Raw genomic sequence first — 24,616 nt, 5'->3', positions numbered from 1 at the left:
ATAAATGTACCAATTTCTCTTGATACAGGACTGTGCTGGCACAAGGTGCCATAAACATTTGTGCAGCTCAAATGGTTGAAATCTCTACAAAGAGTTCTATTAAGCTAAAATCATTGCGCTCCAATACCAATGGATGTTTACTTACTAAACAACTATAGTATCTCAACCCTGTCATTCTTTTTGTAAGGTTAGCCACCAAGGTTAACTACAGGGAAACAAGCTTTTCTTCAGTCTGTCAAATGAAGCAATGCAAGCACATCCACTTGGTTTTCAAAATCAAAAATTATAGCAAACTGTAATCTTATTCATGTTTTCCTGAGAATAGGTTATTTTGAATTTTGAGGGATTAACTTCTGAATAAGCAAACGCAGGGTTGTACTGTTACTATTCGTAGAATTTAAATACCTTTTAAAAATTGAGTGGGGGTGGGGAATACAATACAATAAACCCCCAGTAGGATACTGTCAGTTCATCATATACCCTATCGAAAAGGGTCAGAAATGAGTCCTCTCTCTCTCAAGATATTTCACAATCACTTTAAACTAGAAAGTGGGATATATTTATTGCCGCCGTTTTCACCTATATAAACTCTGAGCTAAAGCAACTGGAGATCTGTCTCTAATTACAAAGTTTACTTGTGTTCTTGGTGGTTTTGGCAGCCATGATGCCCTTTTACTAGAACAGATCTTGCGAGTTTGCCATAACTAACACGTTTTCAGAACATAAGCTCAAATTGATTGTGAGGGTTAAACATTCGCATCTGAAGCAAGATTCAGTTAATTAGGTTACACAGAAGTTTAGAGTGAAGAAAGAAAGTCAAACGAGCCAAGATCTAAAGAAAGTTACAGCCAATTCTTTGCATCCAATGGAGTCAAAAGCTCCACTGTGAACCATTTTTGCAACTAGCTATAACTTCACAAAGTCACAGTCAAATTTGGGCATATACCGCACCCCAAGTAGCTCTTTGGAGCCTAGGCAGCATCTTTACAAAGATCACCATGACTGAGAAGCCAAGCAGCTTTTGAGATACTTCAGCATCATGCCAACGAACTCCTACAAAACAATACTCAGCACAAATATATACTGATGTCACTGATGCAATATTCCTGTCCAACCTTTTAAGATCCAACAATGCAAGATGCTTGGTGTGCTTTAAAAGAATATTTGTATTGCCACTGTCCCATTTCAGTTAATTTGACAACTGTAATGTTAGCTGGTCTCTGCATAAGTTCCTGAATAACTTGGGTATCCTGAGAAACCAAAAGCTTAAATATTCTAGTAATCATGTAGGACAGCATGCAATACATGCAAGCTTTCGGAAGTAGCTGGCACAGCTTTATGGCTAAGAGTACAAGCTACGACACCCCCGTTTAAAATCTCACCTCTGCCATGAACTGCCCAGATGACATTAGCCAAGCCACTCTCAAACTTTTGCCATCCATTATGGAGTGTAAACAGGGGCTACCACTGACCTATGGTGTTATTTTAAGATGGCTGGGGTAGCATATGTAAAGTGTTCCGGACACTCTAAAATACTATAAAAATTCTAAGAATTATTATTATTATTATTAGATATCAGAGTTATTACCAGACAGGTTCTGGACAACAATTACACAAGTGCCTTGATTAATGTGGACTAACCTGCTTGTAAAAATTAAATGCAGTTTTTTTATTTTAAAAAATGGTTTTTGACATTTAGTCAATTTTGGGGTTCCCTGGCATGTCTTGTTTCCTCAAAATACCAGAAATTAATTTGTAGACGACAATAATCACCAAGCTTCTGACTTGCCACGATATGTATACGTTTAACAACATCAGGCACACAGCAGCACTGTTACCATTGCTGATACATATCCTTGCAGGAGTTAGTACTGCCTGGTAGTTTGATGCCAATAGAAGGCATTGCTGGTTTATACTCCCATAGCACTAACAGTGCATGGAAACAACCCCCAGAGAGTCTATGTTTAACACCAGTGTTACAACCACTGCCCAAATCTGTTTTGATTTCTCGAGGTTGTTGATGAAGCACTGACCTTTTAAGGTGGGTTACACATCAAAGCCAGCCAAATATTGACCGACTTCTGTCTGAAGTAAAAGAGCACTTTTAAAGGTATTTTAATCTCATTATTATTTCAAACCAAGAAGATGGATTATTCACCTACACATCCCTCTTAGAGGAGATCCACATACATACACAAGGGTGTGATGTTGTTTCTGAGCAGATCTACTACCAAGAAGCCCAAGTGGCTGAAGGGGTAAGTGCTGGTTGCAATATGTCAATGTCTAATTGCAAAGTCTCCCACACTAAAGGTGACCACGTTAAATATTTGCTAAGATAATTTGCACCATTTCTACTGAATTTCAATCAACAATTTCATGCTTTTAATCCGAGCCTGTTCGTTTACTTAAAATAAATAAATAAAGGACAGAAGTAATTGGAAGAGGGAGCCTTATCTTGCTCACACTGCTGATAATAAACTACTTAAGATTTTTCTGTTCTAAAGTTACCTCTGTGCTTTTAATTGGCAGCTTTCATCTCTGGACTCCTTGGATTTAGTATTAAAATGCCTTCTACACACAGGTTAAATTGCACTATGTAAATGTTTTTTTTTTTAGCTTGAGAAGCTGCCATGAAATCATGGCACAAGTATACCCACGTACCGAAAGTCAACTCTTATTAAAAAATACCTATAGCTGGAGCATTTATGCAGAGCTCTCTGGCCAGCAGAAGAAAAGTTTTTCCCAGGACGTAGACATTCACCTGTGTAAGGAAGGGGGGAAAGGGTACTTTGATTATTAAGCAGCAAAATTTACAATGTCCTTGTACAGAAATAAAACTGTGTCCTGAATATGTTTTAAACAAGTGTTCACATGTTTTAAACATATGAAAGTATAAACTTCTTGTGCTGACTATTATTTACCAGTCTCATCGGCAGTGCCGGATTTACGTATAAGCTAAACAAGCTATTGCTTAGGGCCCCACTCTCTTGGGGCCCGCCCAAAAAAGGAAAAACAACCTGGATGTACATTTCCAAAATATAAGATAAAACACAAATAGAATAAAACCTACATACAGCAACAGTGGCAAATGGCTTTAGATACCTATTAGGTGCATAAATTATTATACAGCATATATTCAACACAAAAAACAGCGACAATTTGTTGTTGGCAAAGGACAGCTGGACATATAAAGGGCCCCATTACCTTCAGTAGCTTAGGGCCTCATCAAACCTAAATCTGGCCCTGGTCATGGGGCAAAAATATCCACATTGAGTCATAATACTGTGGTGACTTTACACTAGCAGAAACATTTCCACTCATGCGAGTTAGGGCACTCAATTTTCACTAATTCCCTCTACCCACTGTAGACTCTTGTGCCTGCCAGAAAGATGTGTCTGAAGGCCAGCCAGCGTGGGATGTGGCACAGAGAGAACAGGCACAAAAAACAGTATGGGATACAGCACAGAGAGAGATACAGTGGAGAGGCTGAGCATTGTCAGCAAGTGGGTTCTGTGGCTTGAACCACCGTAAGCACTTTCCACTAGGCCAAAACTACGATTGGATACAACCTAATAAATAGAACTGGAAGCTTCACCACATGCCATGTGTGACCTTTGACAGGCTACCAATTTCATGGAATGGGCGAGTTGGAAGGGACCACAAGGACCATCTAGTCCAACCCCCTGCCCACCGTGGGGATCAAACCAAAGGCTCTTAGATTAAGAGTCTCGTGCTCTACCGACTGAGCGATCCCAGTCGCTAAGCACTTTGGTAATTCTCAGATTTTTTTAGCTTGAATCACAACCTTTCGTAGTTCATACACGGACACACATGCATGTGTGTGTGTGTGTGTGTGTGTGTCCCCGTATATGAACTGTATATGAGCCCAGGGTGGAATCGGTGTGCAAATGTCAACATTTTTCACTTTCTGAACATCCATTATGATACATAGATCCAGATGATTTCAAATTGCTGTTCTGAAAGATAACACATTTGGGGTATTGGAGAAAGAAAAAGACTTCAACCAAGTCAAAAAAGGGGTGTCAGAAAATGTACAGCAGAGGGTAGTGCGTAAGTGGCACTCAGTAAACCCAGATGCTGATCAGGGTGTAACAAGCTGATCTCAAAACTCCTTCAAGCTTTCTTTTATAATCTGTGGATATGCTTGGGGGGGGGGGAGCCCCAAATTTCACTGACAGTAATCATTCTCATTTCATAGTTATTTATACTTAGTATGTGTTTTTTACTATGCAATAGGTTCTATAGATGTCCTATCAAGAAAATGGCTTTATAGGTTTTTTGGGAAACTGCTAAGAGAAGTGAAGTGATTTCTTCAAGTTACAGTTCCACCCTCTTAATAGGATGAGCTGCAGCTCTAAGCCTTCTTATACTTCCTCATGTACAGAATAATCAATAGACACTTCTGCCTACTAGTCCTCTGCCCCTTCCCATTTTTAAGTGGAAAGCGAGGGGGGATTCACTGTGCTGCTACAAATTAAATCCAGCAGAGCAAGAGAAACTTGTAATCAATGCCAAATGTATTGCAAGGAGGGAGGGACAACAAGTAAGTGGGGTCAGGGCTAAGGTTACCAGATGTCCCCGTTTCCCGGGGACGGTCCCCGGATTTACAAATCAGTCCCCATACAAAATTGAAAAGTGTCCCCAGATTTATTGAAAAAAATCTGGTAGCCTTAGTCAGGGCACAAAGCTGAAATTGCTACCAATGTTTAGGGGCACCAGCATCTGGAAGTGTTCCCTCCCCCAAAAAAGACCCTAAAATATTCAAGAAGCTTCACTTCAGATATCACATTGCAATGCACTTTGCATCTTTCTCCCTTCCCACACCCTTGAAAAAGTGTGGGATTATCGTCAAACTGTGTCTTGAACAGCACTTGGACTGAACTAGCTCAACTGGATGAAGTTCACAGAAGTAGTTCAAAAATGAACTACACCTGAAAGTAGTTCCCATAATTGCCAGGTCACCTGAAGGCAAATTAAGTTCATTTGGGGTAGAACTTGATACCATATCTAGTTTATCTTCACATACACCCTCTGTACCCCCCCCCAGCAGGAGCCCTGACTCTGATTTAGCTTTTCTTTAATGGAGACAATGTTCTAAGGCTTATTTGGCAGATATGTCAGCGCTTCTGTTGCTAAGGAAGCTTAGTCGCTTAATCACTCTTGCTAAGCATCCAGAAAGAAGGAATGTGAGGCATTTCCTGTATCTTCTCTGAGAAGATATTTACTCTCTTCCAACAGGAGCAGCTTGAAGCAAGAAATACAGGTACAGAGACAAAGTGAATGATGCCTTGTGCCTTTAACTGCTGTGTGACTGGCATAAATTAAACAGAGTAAGCCTTTTGTAGTATGGAAATAAAATTATGGGGAAAGATCCACCTGTAACATTTTGCCAGTTAGACATCTTATTACTGAGTATGACCCCAGTATAATTTTGGATGCTATACTCTACAATTCTATGATTCTAAGATAAAGGAAGCATTACAATTTATTTTTCATTTTCCTCCTCTATCCTGCCAAGTTTTTTTAAAAGTGCTTGGTCCAGCTGGTAGTAACACCAAAACATGGTTTGCACTAACCATAGTTGTGAACAAATCATGGACTGAGGTTCCCAAACTAGGGTAAGCCATAGTTGCGTATTCTACCTGTTCAGTTCCTCCAGTTTCTATTAGTGCAAGGGCTTCCCAGAGGCAGAGTAAAAGCTATAGCTATGGTTTGTCAAGTCACACAGCATACCAAATCATACTTCATGTAAACCATGGTGTTCAAATCCCATCCATTACTTCAGAGTCTAGTTTGTTATCAGCAAGCCAGTGCTTGCTTACTGAGATAGCATACCAAGCCATGGTTGCAATTACTTTACTATGGTTTGGTGTAAATTCACTCAAACTGGTATGTCTGCTCCTGAGTGTCATGACGTCCACTCAAATGACTGCAATTCACTGCCCTCTGCCCTCCTGCACTCCACCCCACACCATCTGCTCCAGAAGACTTCTGCTCAGACAACACTGGATTTTACCCATATTAGTTTACCTCGTTTTGTCTAAAGCTGGAGTCAGAAGACTATAGCCCTCCAGAAGTTGCTGAACTACAACTCCCATCAACCTTGACAATTGGCTGTTGAGAGTTGTAGTTCAACATCTGGAGGGTCAAAGGTTCCCCACACCTGAAGTAAGATCATGGATTGTGGTTTAACAGTGTCATTATTGTGGTACAGGTCTCTCTTTTGATTATTTCTGTCCAAAAAGAAACAACAGCAGAAAGTAAAATGACCTTAGACCAGACCAGCATTGACAATCCTGACTAGCAATGGCCCTCAACAGTCTTCAGCAGAGGGAGGTCTTTCCTATCGCCTCCTACCTGATCCATTTTACTGGGAATCCCTAGGGTGTCCTACTACTGAGCAATTCCCCCTCCACACACAGACACCACAGACAATGATTCTTTTATTTTACCCCCCACCCAATTCCTGAAGAAAAGCTGTCTCTGTCCCTGATCTACCCTACTTCTTCCATTTGTACTCCAAGAGCAAGGCAGACAGCTTAGCTTTGCAAAAAGGAAAAACAAAACACTTGATATCAGAGACCCCTGGGAATTTCTGATCTAAACTCTCAAAGTACAATTTCCCAGAGTTTGGTTTTGTCATCGATTGAGATAGGAAGCCTGCATGCACTGCTCACTATTCCATTGCTCCACTGGGTTTTTCCATAGACCTCATACATGTTTAATGCCAGTACAAAAAGTCAGCAGGAAGAAATTGGTTTAGAGTCCCTTGATAAGCAAGTGTTACTGATGCTTCAGCTGGAGAACACACACATGCTCACACTTCATTTTGGAATTATAAAGTATTTATAAGCTTGAATCTGGAGCTTTATACCAACAGTGAGAGAGGGGATAACCACAAGGTACTCAATGTGAATCAATGATGGGGCCGCGTTGTTGCATTGTGTCAATTTACGGTGCTTTGATGTAAATATTTTACAAGCATCCGTCCTCTGCTCTGGGTCTTTTTCTTTTTCTTTTTTTAGCTGCGGGGCGGGGTAAGGAGGAGTGTCATCATCTGCACACATTCAAAATTCTTGCTTCTTACATGGATTCCATCAAATCGCACAGGTGCATTTCACTTTTCGGTTGCCGCAAACTGCCTTTTCAAAGATAAATACATTTCTTTCCTACAATACTCAGATCTCCGCAGCATCCGGCACTGCCTTTGCCACAATCTCACTTTGGCAAGCCACTTTGCTCTTAGGCCTCGGCTCTCCATCTGCAATGTTGGAAATGGGGATCCGCAAATTTTGACTGGCTTTGGTAACCAAGCCAAAATCTGTGATCACCATCATTCTGCCCTCCCCTTCTCTGCAACCTCAACTGCACCTCCATGGAAGAGCAGGGGCAATCCCCCTTCCTGGAGGTGGGGAATATTCCTATGCAACTGCAGAGATGACCTTTCCCATAGCTGCACTGAGCATCTAAAGCAGGCATAGGATGTTTTGGAACTACAACTCCCATCATCCCTAGCTAACAGGTGTGAGCATTTTATGCATCTCATGCTGCAGATGTGATTGGTGTAAATCACATGCCTGTCTGGGAAGACCGTGGGAACGGAAGATAGCCTTTTCTCTCTTCCGTTGTGGGTACTGTTGGACTGTACTTTTGCTTTTACTTCGTCCTATTCTCTCTCGGAGCTGATGAGAGAGGACACCATAATTCTTTGTCTGTACATAAAAGTTAAAGACCCCTGACCATTGGATCCAGTCGTGACCAACTCTGGGGTTGCGGCGCTCATCTCGCTTTACTGGCCGAGGGAGCCGGTGTACAGCTTCCGGGTCATGTGGCCAGCATGACTAAGCTGCTTCTGGCGAACCAGAGCAGCGCATGGAAACGCCGTTTACCTTCCCGCCAGAGCGGTACCTATTTAACCTCTTGCACTTTGATGTGCTTTCGAACTGCTAGGTTAACAGGAGCAGGGACCGAGCAACGGGAGCTCACCCCGTTGCAGGGATTCGAACCGCCGACCTTCTGATCGGCAAGTCCTAGGCTCTGTGGTTTAACCCATAGCGCCACCCGCGTCCCTTGTCTGTACATAGTGTGTAAATAAATATGTAGATTAGCTCTACGATGTCTCACGCTTCCTGTTGTGTAATGCTAAAAGATTAGTGTGCATATGCCATCTGGTATATGTCGCTGGGCGCACTGGAGAAGAAGGGAAATGCCTTTTCCAGAGCTGCGCATACCAGAGGACGCTCAGAGTGCAGGATGCAGGAGCACCTCAGGGCGTTTACCAACAACAGGACCAGTGGTCAGGGATGATGGGCATTGTAGTCCCAAAACATCTGGAGGGCCGAGTTTGCCTATGCCTGATCCAAAGCTCAGAACAATGGACAATCCCCACTGACTCTCCTACTCCAAAGTGGAGAGGACAGCTGAGTTTCTCATCCTCATCCTCATCAGAGCAAAACAGGTTAGTCACTGAGGTGCAGGTGAGGATAACAAATAGGAACTCTGTTTGGACTAACACAGACCTACCAGGGTTGTCATGTGGATTGCTTAAAAAAAAAAATAGAACACTTCAAAAAGAGCCTGGGAAATTGCAAATATTATTTTAGGTAGCAAGCTCTGGTTGAGCCTTTCCCAGCTTTCTGTGCAACCCGGAGTTTCAAATATCAAGCTGCATTTATCCGAGGCTCATTTGATTCCCAAATGATGAGATGCCCATCACAGTAGCACTTAGTCTATTAAAGACAACAGGCAAGTAGGGGGACCCAGTTGCAAATGCTTCATCATCAACAAGGTCAAGAAAAGCAATTCCAGGCAGAGCAGAGAGCTAAGGCACTCAAGCAACCGGGCTCCGTATCAGGTTACCAGCTGTTCAAAACTTACTGTAAAAATAAGATCCACCATTTCACTCTGGAGATTACAAAAGAAATATTTCAGGGAAGAAATAATTATTATCTGGTGACAGCCAGCCAAGAGAGATCAAGATTGTTTCCAAAGGAGGAATTTCAACATCTACTGAGGCTATCAGTTCACTCTTTTGAATTATTTCTTTAACTATACTATGCATTATTTCCTCATACTATACCAAGTCAAGCAGTTCCCCAGACAATGTCTCCAATGACTGGGGTTTACCTTTGTGGAGAAATCATCCCAGTGAAAAAAGAGTTGTTTAAAAAACTCTACTTTCAGAGTACAAAGCTTCAATACTGGATAATTCCTCCAGTTCTCTCATTTTAAAATCTCAGCTCTCAATTTAGAGTGGAGTTTCTGCACAAAGCAACTTTTTTTTGCCCTTCAATTCCTGACTTCCATGGTGGGGGGGGGGGTTCACTATATCATTTCTGCAAGCCTGAGCCTGTAAAACTCCATGTAACATCTAGTTTTTTCCTCCAGATCAGGAGAAAGGCAAGCGGTAATACAGCCATCAAAGGAAGTCAATGGAGAACAGACAAAGACCTGGCCTTCAAGGGCAAAAAAACCACACTATTTGGGCAACATTAAGAAATATATATCAAAATGGCCAGCAGCATAACATCAACCAGAAAAATTCATTTATAAAACAAGATGCATCACAAATCAGTAGATCACCTTAATAAACCAACAGAGCTGGAGCACTGCTCAGGTGAGGCATTTTAAGCATGTGCCTAAATACAAATACTGTATGCGCCTGCCTGATATTCACTTTGGGTGCATTCCAAAGGGCAGGTCTCACCACACTAAAAGCCCTGGTCTTAGTGAATATAAGACGAACCTCAGGAACATAAAAATTCCTTCAGCAGTCAACACATTTTCACACAGTTTAGGATAGGGTTGCTCCAGGGGGCTTTCTATTAAGAGTTAAAGGTGACCTTCCCCCATCAACCCAATAAAACCCAGCAGAATGCGTTAAATTTATTTATGCACTGTATTTATAACCTGCTGTATACAACATATAAAAATGAAATCAATAAAAATTGCCCATAAAGCCATTATTAAAAAACACCAAGAATTACTAATTGGTTGAAAGAAGAAAAAATGCATTTTTCAGACAGACCTTTGCAATCTAGTTTTCAAAAGACGTCTGAAAGAAGAGAAGGATGGTTCCTGCTGAACTTCTACTGGCAGGGAGTTCCACAGGGCAGGGCCTGCCACACTAAAGGATCAATCCTTTGGAGAAGCCCCACAGAACCTCTGGGGCATGGGTAGCCACCAGAAGTGCCTCATCCGAGGATAGTGTCATCCCATTCAGACATGAAACTCACAGGTGAGAGCAGAGAGGGAAGTTCTTCCTGACTAGAGTCACCACCAGTTTGTGAACAAAATCTACCCAGCGAGCTGTACCGTGAATAGATTTTTCTCTGGCCACAGAATTCTCAAAAGTCTGGCTAATCCAGACTCTAAATTTAAATTCCTAAATCTAAGAATTTAAGGAACCATTTCAAATATCAGCTTTAGACAAGACATTAAAGAGTTACGTGCGAGCTAATTATTACAAGTGTCATAACCGAACAGCAAAGTCATCAAGCAGTCATCAACATCATCCTAATTAGTAGTTGACATTTCAACCCAACTACCCTTAGCTATAGTAAGCTACATAAAATGTGGGTTAGTAACTAGCCTGAGCCTCTCACACCCACTTCCTCCTAGTCTGTATTTAAGCATATAACCATCATGGACAGAGACAGGCAAAGGCACTTAAGGACCTGATCCAGCAGGATTTCCCCCTCCACCCACAGAGTGATCTACCTTCAATTGCCCTGTGGAAATAGGGCGTGTCATTTTAGGCAGCGAAACTTAATTTTTGCAAATTTCTTAATGAGGGGTCTTAAAAATATGTTTTTGGGTGTGATTAATTTTAATCTGCTACTATTTGGGGAACTGGACAACAGTTATCTTGGTAAGTCTACTTTTGATGAAGAAGCACATAAATTGCTTTCAGAAAACCAAAGAGTTTTAATTTTACCTTCTGAAAATGTCAAGTAATGCTAAATAATAATTAAAAATAATAATATATCTGCAAGTGCTTGTCAATCCTTTTTAATTGCACTTTTACACACATTTTACTTACCAAGCAAATCTATGTTATATTAATCTGACCCAAATTTCTTTTGAATTCCAAAATCACCTTGCAACTTTTTAGGACCACTCATTTTTGGAATTTGAACGCTGAAAGATTCAACATGCCCTACTGTGGGAATGAACATGAGGGAAGAGGGAACAAGCTTGTTTCCTCCTGCTCTGGCGGGTAGGACTTGAACCAATGGCTTCAAGTTACAAAAAAGGAGATTCTGACTAAACTTTAGGAAGAACTTTCTGACAGAGATATTTGGCAGGGGAACGGTCTCCCTCGAGAGGTCGTGAGCTCTCCTTCCTTGGGGTTTTTAAAGCAGTGTTTGGACGGTCATCTGCCATGGATGCTTTAGCTCAGATTCCTGCATTGGAGGGGGTTGGACTGGATGACCCTCAGGGTTCCTTCTGACTCTAAAATCCTATGATTCCATGATCACTACTTTTTATTCTGTTGTTGCTCATTTTGACAGACTTTTTTAAGAAAAGGAAAAAGAGTAGGAGGGGAAAGAGTAGGCAAGAGTAGGCATTTTTTAAAAATATTTAATGCTGTATTGTTTTTAACACTTGATTGGGAGCCACCCAGAGTGGCTGGAGAAACTCAGCCAGATGGGCAGGGTATAAATAATATATTATTATTATTATTATTATTATTATTATTATTATTATTATTATTGAGGACAAAAATGGGCATGTATACAGTATTTAATAAGCAGACACCATGCTTTAGGCAGATGTCAAAAGTGAACCTGAAAAGGGTGGGAAATAGTGGGAATATAAATAAATCCACTTGTCAAAGAGATCCAACAATCCAGAAGAGCTAAATGTTTCCTTCTATAACTATCTATCATATAATAAAAATTAGCATTGGCAGCCATGAAACCCCAATGTCTCTCTACCACCTCTGATATACTGCTATATGGAGTCTATTTTTAGCACTGGCCCCCTTAAGAATAAAAATTTGCTAAATTGCTGCAATTCCCAAAGGTTCTTTGAAGCTCCACGCAGTCGATGAGAGGATGCCAGTTACTAGAGACAGCTGGAGAGGCCAAAAATAACCTCTACCAGCTGAGTTGTGTATAGAATATTTTGATATGGGATGGTCATATCAAACACATGCAACACACACATATATATATAACCGTTGAGAATGCCAATCCTTACTGCACTTCTACAGACAACTCCATGTGCACTTTCAGTCCAAATAGTTATCATGCAAGTACACCAACTACCAGAGGCTAAAGCTCATTCAACCATCACCCTAATTATTCAGAAAATATGCAACAAACCCATGTGTATCAATCATTTTCTTTTCAAACCAACCCTGCTAAAATATTTTCTCCCCCATTTTGACCCATGGCCCTCTATTTCACATTTTCTATAATTTCGTAACAAGTAAAAGCTAGTTTGAATGGTGCATAAAAGCCTACCCCAATAGGGCATGCTGAATTTCCCAACTTTCAAATTCCGAAGACGAAGGGTGCTAAAAGTTGTAAAACTGCATAGAAATCATTAGAAAATGTGTGCCATGTACTTGCAGTTATATTACTGATTTACGTTTATATTTATTTAGCATCACCTGACATTTTCAGAAGGATTAAAACAAAAATTGGTTTGTTTTCCGAAAGCAGTTTATGCGCTTCATCGGTAGACTTAACAAGCTAAATGCTGCCCAGTCACAAAAATAACAGCGGATTTGCATTCCTCACACCCAAAAATATTTTTTAAGTCTCATCACTGAAGAAATTTGCAAAAATTAAGCTTCATCCCATAAAATGACAAGCCCTGCTACCCCAATCTTGTGCCACCCAAATGTCCTGAAGGAAGGTCGCATCTCGTTGGTAGAAAATCTACTCTGCATGTAGATGGTCCCAGGCAGGGCTGGCAAAGTCTTCACCAGTCTGAAACTCTAGAGCAATAGTTCTCAACCTTTTTCCAACCATGGTCCCCTTCCTGCCTTGTTTCCTTCTTGTGGCCCCCCTGTCCTACCGGATAGAAAGGTAGCTATTTAAATGTCTTGCTTGTAAATAGAACATGTCTTATTTATATTTTTTACAAATCCACTGGGAAGCATGGTCACCTCTCGGTTGACTCTACTCTTGTTTTCTATTCTCTACCACTTCTCTGTTTTCTTTTTTCTTTTCTGATTTTTCTCAGTCACTTCTGTTTTCTTCACTTCTCACTTCCCTCTGTGGCACCCTAGTCTCGTGCCGTGAACCCTCCATTTATGCGATTTTCACCTGTGGCCCCTTTGGAATAGTCTATGGGGCCTCCAGGGGGCCATACGGCCCATGGTTGAGAAACACTGCTCTAAAGCAGTGCTTCCTAAACTTGGGTCTCCAGCTGTTTTTGGACTACAATTCCCATTATCCCTGACCACTGGTCTTGCTAGCTAGGGATGATGGGAGTTGTAAATAAAAATCAAATATCTTTAATATGGTCAGTGACCAGAAAGGATGGGAGTTGTAGTCCAAAACATCTGGAGGGCACCAGATTGGGGGGGAGGCAGGTATATATAAAATCTGATCTTGGGCCACTGCCTCAGCAGCAAGTTCATTAGCATCACAATGATACTAACTGTTGATTTGTTATTTGTTGAAGGGAGCGAGAGGCACCAAACACTTGATCTCTAATTGCATAGAACAATTATCCCCCATTTCCAACCCCTGTGATTTTCCTGTCCAGCACTGCTAAGCCAAAAAAAGAGATAATTAAGGCTTCCTGAATAGGCACCCACGTTAGCAGCTCTTCACTTGCAAGGATTAATGTTTGAGCAGAATATTTGGAGAAAAGCAGATGCAGTACAATACCTGAAGGAGATCGCTGAGGTCAAGCAGCATGTCTGTGGTGGAGGTTAAGGAACTTAAGCACATACTCAGGCGTGAGGAGCTGCTCTTTGATTGGCAGCTGGGAAAAGAAACAAAAGCACTTTGCTCCAAATGCACATGAATAGGGTGGGTCATCTCCTTATCCTGATTTGTTAAGCAAGGTGGTTAGGATTTTCCAAACACACACACACGATCCACTCATTCATAAGTGTTTAGCAAGGGTCTGGATCTTTCACTGCTGTTTTATTAAGAAAAACGTTGCCTGGCATTTAAGCCAATATTCTAGTCAGTAAAGGTAAAGGTAAAGGTACCCCTGCCCGTACGGGCCAGTCTTGCCAGACTCTAGGGTTGTGCGCCCATCTCACTCAAGAGGCCGGGGGCCAGCGCTGTCCGGAGACACTTCCGGGTCACGTGGCCAGCGTGACAAAGCTGCATCTGGCGAGCCAGCGCAGCACACGGAAACGCCGTTTACCTTCCCGCCAGTAAGCGGTCCCTATTTATCTACTTGCACCCAGGGGTGCTTTCGAACTGCTAGGTTGGCAGGCGCTGGGACCGAGCAACGGGAGCGCACCCCGCCGCGGGGACAGAACACTAATTTCAGGATGGAACGAAATGCTAACAAGAGACAGGAGGTGTATCAAATTATAGGGGAAATGTTGCTTTATGAATGCCACAGATCCCACCATTCGCTTCCCCCAATTCTAACCAAATCATGCTCCCCAGACTTTCTAAATGCACCATGTGGTTATCGTAAAAGAGAGTCAGGTCTGCTCTGCTCCCCACCCCAGAATTTTAGAACTACACACTCCTCCTTTTCTAACAACATCCGATAAAACCAACACATTGTGCAATGTGATCAAACTGCAGGTTTGCGGGGGGCGGGGGGGTGACTTTGTTTTAACAAACCACCACGACGAATGGAACAAAACATTTGCTCCCAAAGGCAGAGAAAGGGCTCAAAAGTATTGGGCACACCATATTTGAGTATCAGGTGGCGGCACCTTTTGGAGGTTGGTTTCCAGAGTATAAGAAGGTAAGAAAAGCCCTGCTGGATCAGAAGGCCCACCTTGCCAGCACCCTGTTTTCCGCAGTGGCAGATCAGATGATGTGGAAATCCCACAAATAGGGAACAAGAGCAATTGTCCCCAGCAAGTGGTACTCAAGAGGAATGCTGCACATCTAGTAGCCAGCCACTGACAGCCTCACCTTCTGTGACTTTGTCCAACCCCATTTTTAAGCCATCTTGTGGCAGTGAATTCCATAGTCTTATTTATGAGCTGTTTCCTCAGTACTGCCTCTCCTCTATTCAGCTGCAAGTCCCCACTCACCAATGAGTGAATGCCCAAATCAAGCAGAGACACAGCAGGGGTGTTCCTCTGAGGACAGGGAAATTATTACTGTGAACACATTTTAAAAGCAAATCATTTGACCTGAAAGAATGACTGAACACCTCCAATTTTATAATTCAGAAAGAAGAAAAACATGGCTCAGCTATCAGTAGGTTTGGCAGACACGGCTAACACATTAAAACTTTGAACATGCTTCCTTCCTTTCCTCACATCAGCCAAGTAGCAATAGCACCCTCCTGCTGGAACAACTAATAGGGGGGAATGTTTCACCAAGAGATTGCATTGATGCAATGAACCACAGGCACCTCTACCAGCAACAATCATCAGCTTAAAGCCAGGTGTGTCTAAGTCACATGGAACACAAAGCACACTGGCCAGGTTCTTCTCACAGGGACTGCAAAAGAAGAGTTACCTTTCTTTGGATCCCATCCATCTTTCTGCTATCATTCTCCCTCCGGTTTTACATTTCCTTTCAATAACATCTCGGTTTCATTTCAAAATCTCCTGCCGATCTTGCTGTCTGGCACAAGCGTTTTTGCCAGGGAGATCTCTGAGAACAACTCGCCAAGTATTGTGTGATTTTTAAACAGCTCGACGTGACACTTATTAACTGTGCATGCGACACTTTGCACAGTTTCGTCACAAAAACAGAGAAGTCCCTGTCCACGAGGAAAATATATAATCTAAAAATATTTTTATTGTTTATTACATTTTCATTCTGAAAATGCAGGTGCTCTGGGAAGCATACGTGGTTCTCTCTCTCTCCCCCCCCCTTATCTTCAAAACAATCTGTGGAGTAGGTTCAGGAGAAAGAGAGAGAGAGAGAGAGAGAGAGAGAGAGAGAGAGAGAGAGAGAGAGAGAGAGAGATGCTGGCCCAAGGGCACCCCGTGAACTTCATCAGGGCCAGCTCCAAGTGTGAGGGGGCCCTGGGCAAATTGTGCTCCTGTGAACCCCCCTTCTCTGCCAGTGGGCTCTGGCTCATCTGGCTGCAGTGACAGTGCTCCAAGCAGAACTGGGGATGGGTTGGGTCTACTGTCCCCCCCAAACAACCTTTAATTCCCCACATTGCTCCAGAATGGGCAATAGGCTGGGGGCATTGTGAAAAATGAGAAGGGTGGCTAGATCCAACCACCTGCTTGGAGTGCCAGGTCAGGGAAAAAAACCTAGAGGGGTCTCAGGAAGGGGCATCATCAGTGGGTTCTGCTTAGGTCTGGGATCCTGGCCCCTGGCCAAGGACACCAGCTCCAAGCTTCACAGACAAGAGAGAATTTGAACCTGGGCCTCCCAACATCCTAACCACTGCACTACAATGGCTTTCTAAAAAAAGGCTTTGCTAGCCCTCTCATGCAAGATGGCTGAGATTCAAGGTGTGGCAGTGAGCTGTAACACTGAACAGGATGTGGTTTTGGTCAGCGCTGTGACAGTCAATCTTTCTGGCTAGCATAATACAACTCAAATCCCAAGGATGAGATGGTCCAACTCTAGGACAGCACCATAGCACATGTACCTTGAAACAGTCTTGCCTCTATTCAACCACAGTGGAGACAGGGACACAGGTCTAACCCCATGCTATAACTTGGCCATGGGCCCTCTTAGTCCCATCTAGGGATGCCACAAAAACCCAGTTGCCTATTGGTCACCTATGGGCCAGACAACTGTTTTTATGCACTCAGTTTCCTGATAGCGAGACTTTGCTACTGCACGGTTTCAGAGATCTTCACAAAGACTGGAGCAGCTTTTAGAGTGACTATGAGTTACACCAACAGAACACTGTGCAATAATACAACCCGTATTTTTTGCACCATAACACTCACTTTTTTCCTTCTAGAAAGTAAGGGGAAATGTCTGTGCGTGTTATGGAGGGAATGCCTACGGGTGGCGGGGGGGTCTGCTGCAGTCGTGAGCAGAGGATCCATGGTTCCCCTTCCTTCCCTCCTCCGTGGCTCACTTTGAAACAGCAAAGCGGGAGAAGAGCCGCTGAGTGGGGAGGAGAGAGAGACGGAGAGCCTGCTTGCTTTAAAGGAGCAAAGTGGGAGAGGAGAAGAGCCGCTTACACTCGTCCAGTTGGTTCCTTTAAAGCAAGCAGGCTCTCTGTCCCTCTCTCCTCCCCACTCAGCTCGCTAAGCCAGGGATGAGCGGGGAGGAGGGAGAAAAGCAGAGCAAAGTGGGAGAGGAGAAGAGCCGCTTACACTCGTCCAGTTGGTTCCTTTAAAGCAAGCAGGCTCTCTGTCCCTCTCTCCTCCCCACTCAGCTCGCTAAATAGCAGCAAAGTTTTTCAGCTCGCTAAGCCGGGGATGAGCGGGGAGGAGGGAGAAAAGCAGAGCAAAGTGGGAGAGGAGAGGAGCCTTCTCCCCTTATACCCCTCTTCTTCATTATTAGCAGCATCCTTCTCCACCCACCCCACGCATGCTTCTTCTCCCCTTAAACCTCACTTCTGCATTATTAGCAGCATCCTTCTCCTTGTTCCTTGAGTGTTTTTCCTTCCCTCCCCACTTAAAACGTGGTTACAAAGCACGGATCCACATGGATCCTCAGGATTTTTGCACTGGGTCACCCCAAATTCACCATCAGATCACATAACATGTCCATGGCTACATCTTGCACCAAAAAAATCACACACCCACTGTTGCCTGGGGCCACAGTGGTACAAAAACGTGGTTACAAAGCATGGATCCACATGGATCCTCAGGATTTTTGCATTGGGCTACTCCAAACTCACTGTCAGATCACATGTCAGTGGCCACAGCATGAACCACAAAAATCATACATCCACTGTTTCGTTTAGAATATTTTTTTTCTTGTTTTCCTCCTCTAAAAACTATGCGTGTTATGGTCGGGTGCGTGTTATAGAGCGAAAAATACGCGGGTTGAGATTTGCTGCTTCTGCGCATGACCTCATTTTGCATGTCTGCGCATGCGCGAGCGGCGAAACCCAGAAGTAACCCTTTCCAGTACTTCTGGGTCGCCACGGGACGCACCCTGAATACGCTCAACCTGCAGCGAACGTAACATGAGGTGTGACTGTATACCCACCCAATCCATGAACTGGAATCAGCTCTGGATGGATGCAGTTACCCTTACCCCTTCCTATCCCAGCTTCTCCCAGCAAATGGGGTTCTGGATTGGGGGAGGAATAGTCTAGGCTAAGAAAGAGGTTTCCGTACCTTGAATGCCATAAAGGGGGCAGGAGGGGGTTTGTTTACTCCTTTGTCATGTAACTGTAAACTGGTTTGCGTCTAGTGCTCTTGGGTGTCCTAGAATCATAGAGTTGGAAGGGACCCAAGGGTCATCTAGTCCAACCCCCTGCAATGCAGAAATCTCAGCTAAAGTATCCATGACAGATGGCCATCCTGTTGGCTGTTTGCAGTTTAGTAGCGCAGAGAGCTTGCTGGGGAGACCATGCATTAAAAAAATAAAGGACTCAAAAATAACTTAAACTAGGTTTTAATAAGAAAAACAAAAACTCCTTTTACACTAAGTACATTAACAACCAAACCAGACCCAACCACCAACCCATCCCCCAGGGTAATGGGAGAGCTAGGTGCTGCTCCTTATATACTACACCCAAATGCTGACACACCTTAATCAAATACAACTCAGCAGCACCTGCTGTGTTTCACAGCTGTAAAGCTGGGTCTCATTATCTTACTCTGGCCCTTGCTCTGGCCCCTTAAAGACATACACATTGGGTGGAACAATGATGAACCTTTACATTTAAATAAACCATTCAACACATCCAACCTCTGCTTAAATGTCTCCAAAGAAGGGGAGTCCACCACCTCTTGTGGGAGTCTGTTCCACTGCCAAACGGCTCTTACTGTCAGAAAGTTTCCCCCAATGTTAGTCGGAATCTCCTTTCATGCAGCTTGAAGCCTACTCTCCAGAGCAGGAGAAAACAAGCCTGCTCTCTCCTCCATGTGACGGCCCTTCAGATATTTGAAGATGGCTATCATATCTCCTCTCAGTCTCCTCTTTTCCAGGCTAAACATACCCAGCTCCTTCAAACGCTCCTCATAAGGCTTGGTTTCCAGACCCCTGATCATCTTGGCTGCCCTCCACTGCACACGTTTCCTGTCGCTGCCCATTGTTCTATGAAAAATAATCAGGGTGCTTTTACATTGATTAGGGTAGTAAATAAACAAGGGACGTTGTACAGGTGTCAATTTGTGACAATTTTCAAGAAGAAGAACTTTGTAGGTCAACTGATGTGTACAGACAACTCCTCATTTGATTGCATTCAATAGGTGCACGACCGCGCATATGAGCATCACATCTAACTCGGAAATGAGCCATAAACATCACAAAAGGGGGTGGGAACGGGGCGGGGCAGGGCAGGAACAGGGTGTTTGCAGGCTTTTTTCAATGGTGTTTCAAATACACCTTACTTTACTCAAACAGGCGGTGCCTCGGAACATAACCCCCCCCCCCCCACCATAGTTATTTGTATATGAAAAGTATGCGGGGAAAACCCTTTTGCTTCCACTAAACGGTCAATGAAGTAATTAAACATAACATTTGTACAGAGCTTTCAAGTGGTCACAGTGCTTCATATACATAACCCACTTGCAATCCTTTTACTGTAAGGCTTACAGAAATTCAGAAGGTCAGCATCTTTTAGACCTGTCAGCAGCCTTCGACATGGTCGATCACGAACTCCTAGACCACCGCCTTGCCGACGTGGGGATCCAGGGCACAGTCCTCCAATGGCTGCGCTCGTTTCTCTCTGGTCGGGGACAGAGGGTGGCGCTTGGGGGGGAATTGTCATCGCGCCACTCCTTGGTGTGTGGAGTGCCTCAGGGTGCGATTCTCTCCCCGATGCTTTTTAACATCTTTATGCGCCCCCTCGCCCAGCTTGTCCGGAGTTTTGGGCTGGGTTGCCATCAGTATGCCGATGACACCCAACTCTATCTGTTGATGGATGGCCATCCTGACTCGGCCCCAGACACACTGACCAGATGCCTGGAAGCTGTGGCTGGATGGTTACGTGGGAGCCGGTTGAAGTTAAATCCTTCGAAGACAGAGGTCCTCTGGCTGGGACGGGACGATATGGGATTGAGGGGGCAACTCCCATCTCTTGCGGGGGTGCAGTTAGTGCCAGCACCGTCCGTTAAGAGTTTGGGTGTAATCTTCGATACCTCCCTCTCTATGGAGGCGCAGATTACAGCTATAACAAAGGCGGCATTTTTTCATCTCCGCCAAGCTAAGCAGTTGGCCCCTTATCTCTCTCGCCCTGACCTAGCCACTGTGATCCATGCGACGGTCACCTCCAGACTGGATTATTGTAACTCGCTCTACGTGGGGCTGCCCTTGAGACTGACCCAGAAACTCCAGCGGGTGCAGAATGCCGCGGCGAGACTCCTTATGGGGTCTTCGCTGCGAGACCACATTCATCCGGTGCTATATCAGCTGCACTGGCTCCCGGTGGAGTACAGGATCAGGTTTAAGGTGCTGGTTTTAACCTTTAAAGCCCTATATGGCCTAGGACCCTCGTACCTACGGGACCGCCTCTCCTGGTATGCCCCACAAAGAAACCTACGGTCTGCAAATAAAAACATCCTGAAGGTCCCAGGCCTCAGAGAGGTTAGGCTGGCCTCAACTAGAGCCAGGGCCTTCTCGGCTGCGGCCCCAATCTGGTGGAACGCTCTGTCACAAGAGACTAGGGCCCTGCGGGACTTGACATCTTTCCGCAGGGCCTGCAAGACAGAGTTGTTCCGCCAGGCCTTTGGTCAGGGCGCAGCCTGACTCCCTCCTCTGGCAACCTGCACAGAGCTTTGTTTAATGGTTGCTATTAACTTGATTTTAATTAAATTTTATAATGAAATATTTTTAGAATGTTGGTTTATTTGATTGTTTGATTATTTGATTGTTGTTAGCCGCCCTGAGCCCGGCTTCGGCTGGGGAGGGCGGGATATAAATAAAATTTATTATTATTATTATTATTATTATTATTTACTCCCATACTTCAGATTGAGCGACTGAGGCTGAGAGAGAGAGAGAGAGAGAGAGAGAGAGAGAGAGAGAGGGGCTTCCACTAAGACCACCTAGAGAAAGCAGGGACTTTCTGATTCACAGCTCAAGTCACATCCACTCCCCCTATGGTTTTCTCCCAGAGAATCCTGGGAACCATAGCTCACCCCTCACAATACTACAATCCCCAGCACCCTTAACAAACTACAGTTCCCAGAGTTCTTTGGGGGAAGCCACATCCTTTAAAAGTATGACACAGATACGACCTCAATCCTTTAACCACTTCTCTTCAAAAGAAGCCTCCGCTCTAAGTAGATACAAAACATCTCCATGAATATAATATTTATTTGTGTGTGTGTGTCTGTGTGTGTATTGCATTACACTGAATTTCAGGAGTCACCAGGTGCTGCAATCCTATTCTGGGGCTTAAGGATGCCCCCTCCTTCATAAGACCTTACTTCTGCCACAACAGCTTGTAAAAAAAACCACCCTTAAGATGGCAGATCCAAGGTCTTCCGACTAACTCCATATCCTATATCCAACCTGCCTTTGTCAGTGCCATAGAATTTGTATAGGAGCCTAGTGAGAGAGACAAAAGATCCTTTGTTGCAAGACGCGCACAAATTCAGATGGGCTGTACAAGCACATCCAGCCTCTGACAAACCCTTCACACAGACACACCCTTTGACAATTGCTTTACCAGTGGAACAAGAGAAGAGGGCGAGGCTTTATTACTGTCTTCAAAATACACTGAAATAAATCATCTCGCCTGCCTCGGCTCTGCTTCCAGCTAGCCCATTTGCAGCTTAAAAAGAATACATGTAACAATATATTCCCAAAGTTCCTAAAGATACCTTGTGCATCTGGCATCACAATGAAAACCCATGGAGAGAGCTATGCAGAGGCAGAAGTGGGGCTTTCAGCAAGATTCTCAATCGCTCAAAGGTCAGAGAGCAGGTTTGATCTCATAATACGCCAGGCTTGCTTGCTTCTAAAATTCATAGAATCACAGAACTGCAGAGTTGGAAGGCACCCTGAGGATCATCCAATCCAGGGGTCAGCAAACTTTTTCAGAAGGGGCCCGGTCCACTGTCCCTCAGACCTTGTGGGGGGCCGGACCCACCGTCTCCCAAAAGCAACCCCCTCCCCAAAGGACCCCCCTCACCTGAAAGGAGAAACCCCACCAACGCCACTCACACTGCAACTGCCGACGCCACCATGTCTTCGGAAGCGTTGTCGTCCTCTGCCTTGGCCAGGGGTTCACGGGGCGCAGAGCCCAGGCCACTGGCCTGGGCGGCAGAGGCAGCCTCTCCGCCACCACCGCTTCCTCCCGCTCGGCTCTTGGCCATATGCAGCTGCCTCAGCGGGAAGGAAGGGGCGTCACTCAGAGGCATTCGCGGCTTCGGATTGGCTGCAGGAGCTTCCTGCAGCCAATCTGAAGCTGCGTCAGCACTGCAGAAGTCAGTCCCCATGTGGCAAGGCCTCAGCGCTGCACTGATTTAGCGAAGGGACTGACCGAGCAGGAAGCAGGGTCTGCAGGCCAGATGAACGAGCCCGGTGGGCCGCACCCGGTCCCTGGGCCTTAGTTTGCCGACCCCTGATCCAATCCAACCCCCTGTGATGCAGGAATAGGCAGCTGTCCCATAAAGGGGTCAAACCTTGGCGTTATCAGCACCACGCTATAACCAACTGAGCTATCATGGTTATAAATGAAGGGCTGCCATTCACGCTGGGAAAGGTGAACCACTGCACTGACTTGGATCCAGAGCCCCTCCATGCGCAACTCCGCTCAGGCTGCTCCCACTGAAGAAAGGGGGGCATGCAATTTTGGCAGCCCCCTGCAAAGCTGCCCAGAAGGTTCAGGGACACCCCAGAACAACGTAGGAAATGTGAGGGGCTGCAAGGAAATGGAGAATAGGCAAAAAATAATAATGCTTCCCTGCCACCACCTTAAGCTGGCGCCTCTGCCAGGTTAGTCCCTTCCATAAGCAAATGGGAGTCTTTCCAAACGCTCTGGATTAAGTTCACTGACAAGTGGCTTGGCCCTCATTAAAAACAATTCATCAAGAGAAGAGAAAGCACACTATTTCCACAGTCCCAGCAGTATAGAAGCCTCACAGAAGAACACAGAATCATAGAACTGTAGAGTTCTATGGACTCTACTTCCTTGGAGGTTTTTAAGCGGGGGGGGGGGCATCTGTCATGGATGCTTCAGCTGAGATTTCTGCACTGCAGGGGACTAGACTAGATGACTCTTGGGTTCCCTTCCAACACCACAATTCTATGCTCCTTCCTTTTGCAAATGATAACTCACATCTAGCAGAGGCTGCTGCTCCACTAACGGGAGAACATTTCTGTGGGTAGAGGGAGGAGGAGAAGGACTGGCCAAAAATCACCTCTTCTCTATTCTGCCTGCAACAGCATCCAAAGCGCTGCCAAAGACAAATCTGGATGGAACCCAACAACAATATAGTGAGTGTGTTGGATCACGTTCATACACTTTCACTGTAAACACAATGCACACACAAACCTTGAAGAAAAGAATCTGATGAGCCAGAAATAGCTTAGCACACGGATGCCTGAATGGAAGACAACAACACTAGAAATTCATTACATATACACACAGAGCAGCATTGTGTGATGGTTCAGATATCCATTAAAGATTAAGAAAAGTTCAGGGCGCAAATTTGAGGCCTCCCTTGCAGCAATGTCAGATAATGTTTAGATGCCAGGCTGCCAGAGCAAAGAGGAAATGTGTCATTTGCTTTCCAAGGGGTGGCCTGTTCTATGCCTGCTGTGAGAGCAATTATCAATAGGAAGCAGTTGTAAAAACACCCCTTTGTTTTTAATCTCTCTCTCTCTCTTTTAAAATACAAACGGTTTGGGAGACTGTGAATCACAGAAATAGTGACTTCATCCCCAGCAACATGCTGGGAGAGAAAAGGTCAGGAAGATGGAGCAAGTAGTATCTGGGGTCTTTAATGACGCTGGAATGCAGCACACAAACCAACATTTGTCCCCCTTAGTATGAGCCAGTTCAATATAATCCGTGCAAAGACTAAGACCCCCATATGAGGTCAAGCCCCCTTTGTTTGCAAGATTATCCCTTTTGATGAAGCCATTTGGTGGAGCTATTTATAGACAAGACATATAATACCCATCACAAAAGGAACTATATAAAGGACAAGGCACCCGCTAAACACAGCAGAGTTCAAATCGAGCTGCAAATGTCTAACTGGCTACAAAAGCCGGGGGAAAGTCCTCCAGATTACCTCATGCTATTGTGTCTGGTTGCATCAGCAGACCACAGTTTGCAGCCAAGCAAAGGCATGCAGTATAAAAATATTTGGGGGTGCGGGGTGGGAGAGGCCGATGGAGATGTTTGGAGTTTGGGCCTGGAAAGAGCCTGA

At 44.5% G+C, this 24,616-nt stretch overlaps 1 protein-coding gene and 1 long non-coding RNA gene across 5 annotated transcripts in view; one reads left to right on the top strand and one right to left on the bottom strand.

The window, feature by feature from the left end:
* The window catches only part of BRF1 (BRF1 RNA polymerase III transcription initiation factor subunit), a 199,327-nt gene that overhangs the window by 122,574 nt on the left and 52,137 nt on the right, over positions 1 to 24,616 (bottom strand). For 2 of the 4 annotated variants that reach the window (XM_053407962.1, XM_053407882.1), the window contains exons 4-5: positions 13,872 to 13,903; positions 2,689 to 2,761 (exon numbers count right to left, since the gene is read on the bottom strand). In XM_053407962.1, the coding sequence (XP_053263937.1) occupies positions 2,689 to 2,761; positions 13,872 to 13,903 (105 nt within the window). The other 2 variants (XM_053408053.1, XM_053408137.1) reach the window with 2 other exon arrangements.
* LOC128423456 (uncharacterized) lies at positions 442 to 2,849 on the top strand. The gene is made up of 2 exons (XR_008332763.1): positions 442 to 1,710; positions 1,778 to 2,849. It is a non-coding gene; the product is annotated as an uncharacterized LOC128423456 (long non-coding RNA).

The sequence above is a fragment of the Podarcis raffonei genome, chromosome 1, assembly GCF_027172205.1.
Source record: "Podarcis raffonei isolate rPodRaf1 chromosome 1, rPodRaf1.pri, whole genome shotgun sequence".
NCBI lineage: Eukaryota > Metazoa > Chordata > Lepidosauria > Squamata > Lacertidae > Podarcis > Podarcis raffonei.
The sequence above is the reverse complement of the archived record's forward strand: the minus strand, read 5'-3'. Positions and strand labels throughout refer to the sequence as shown.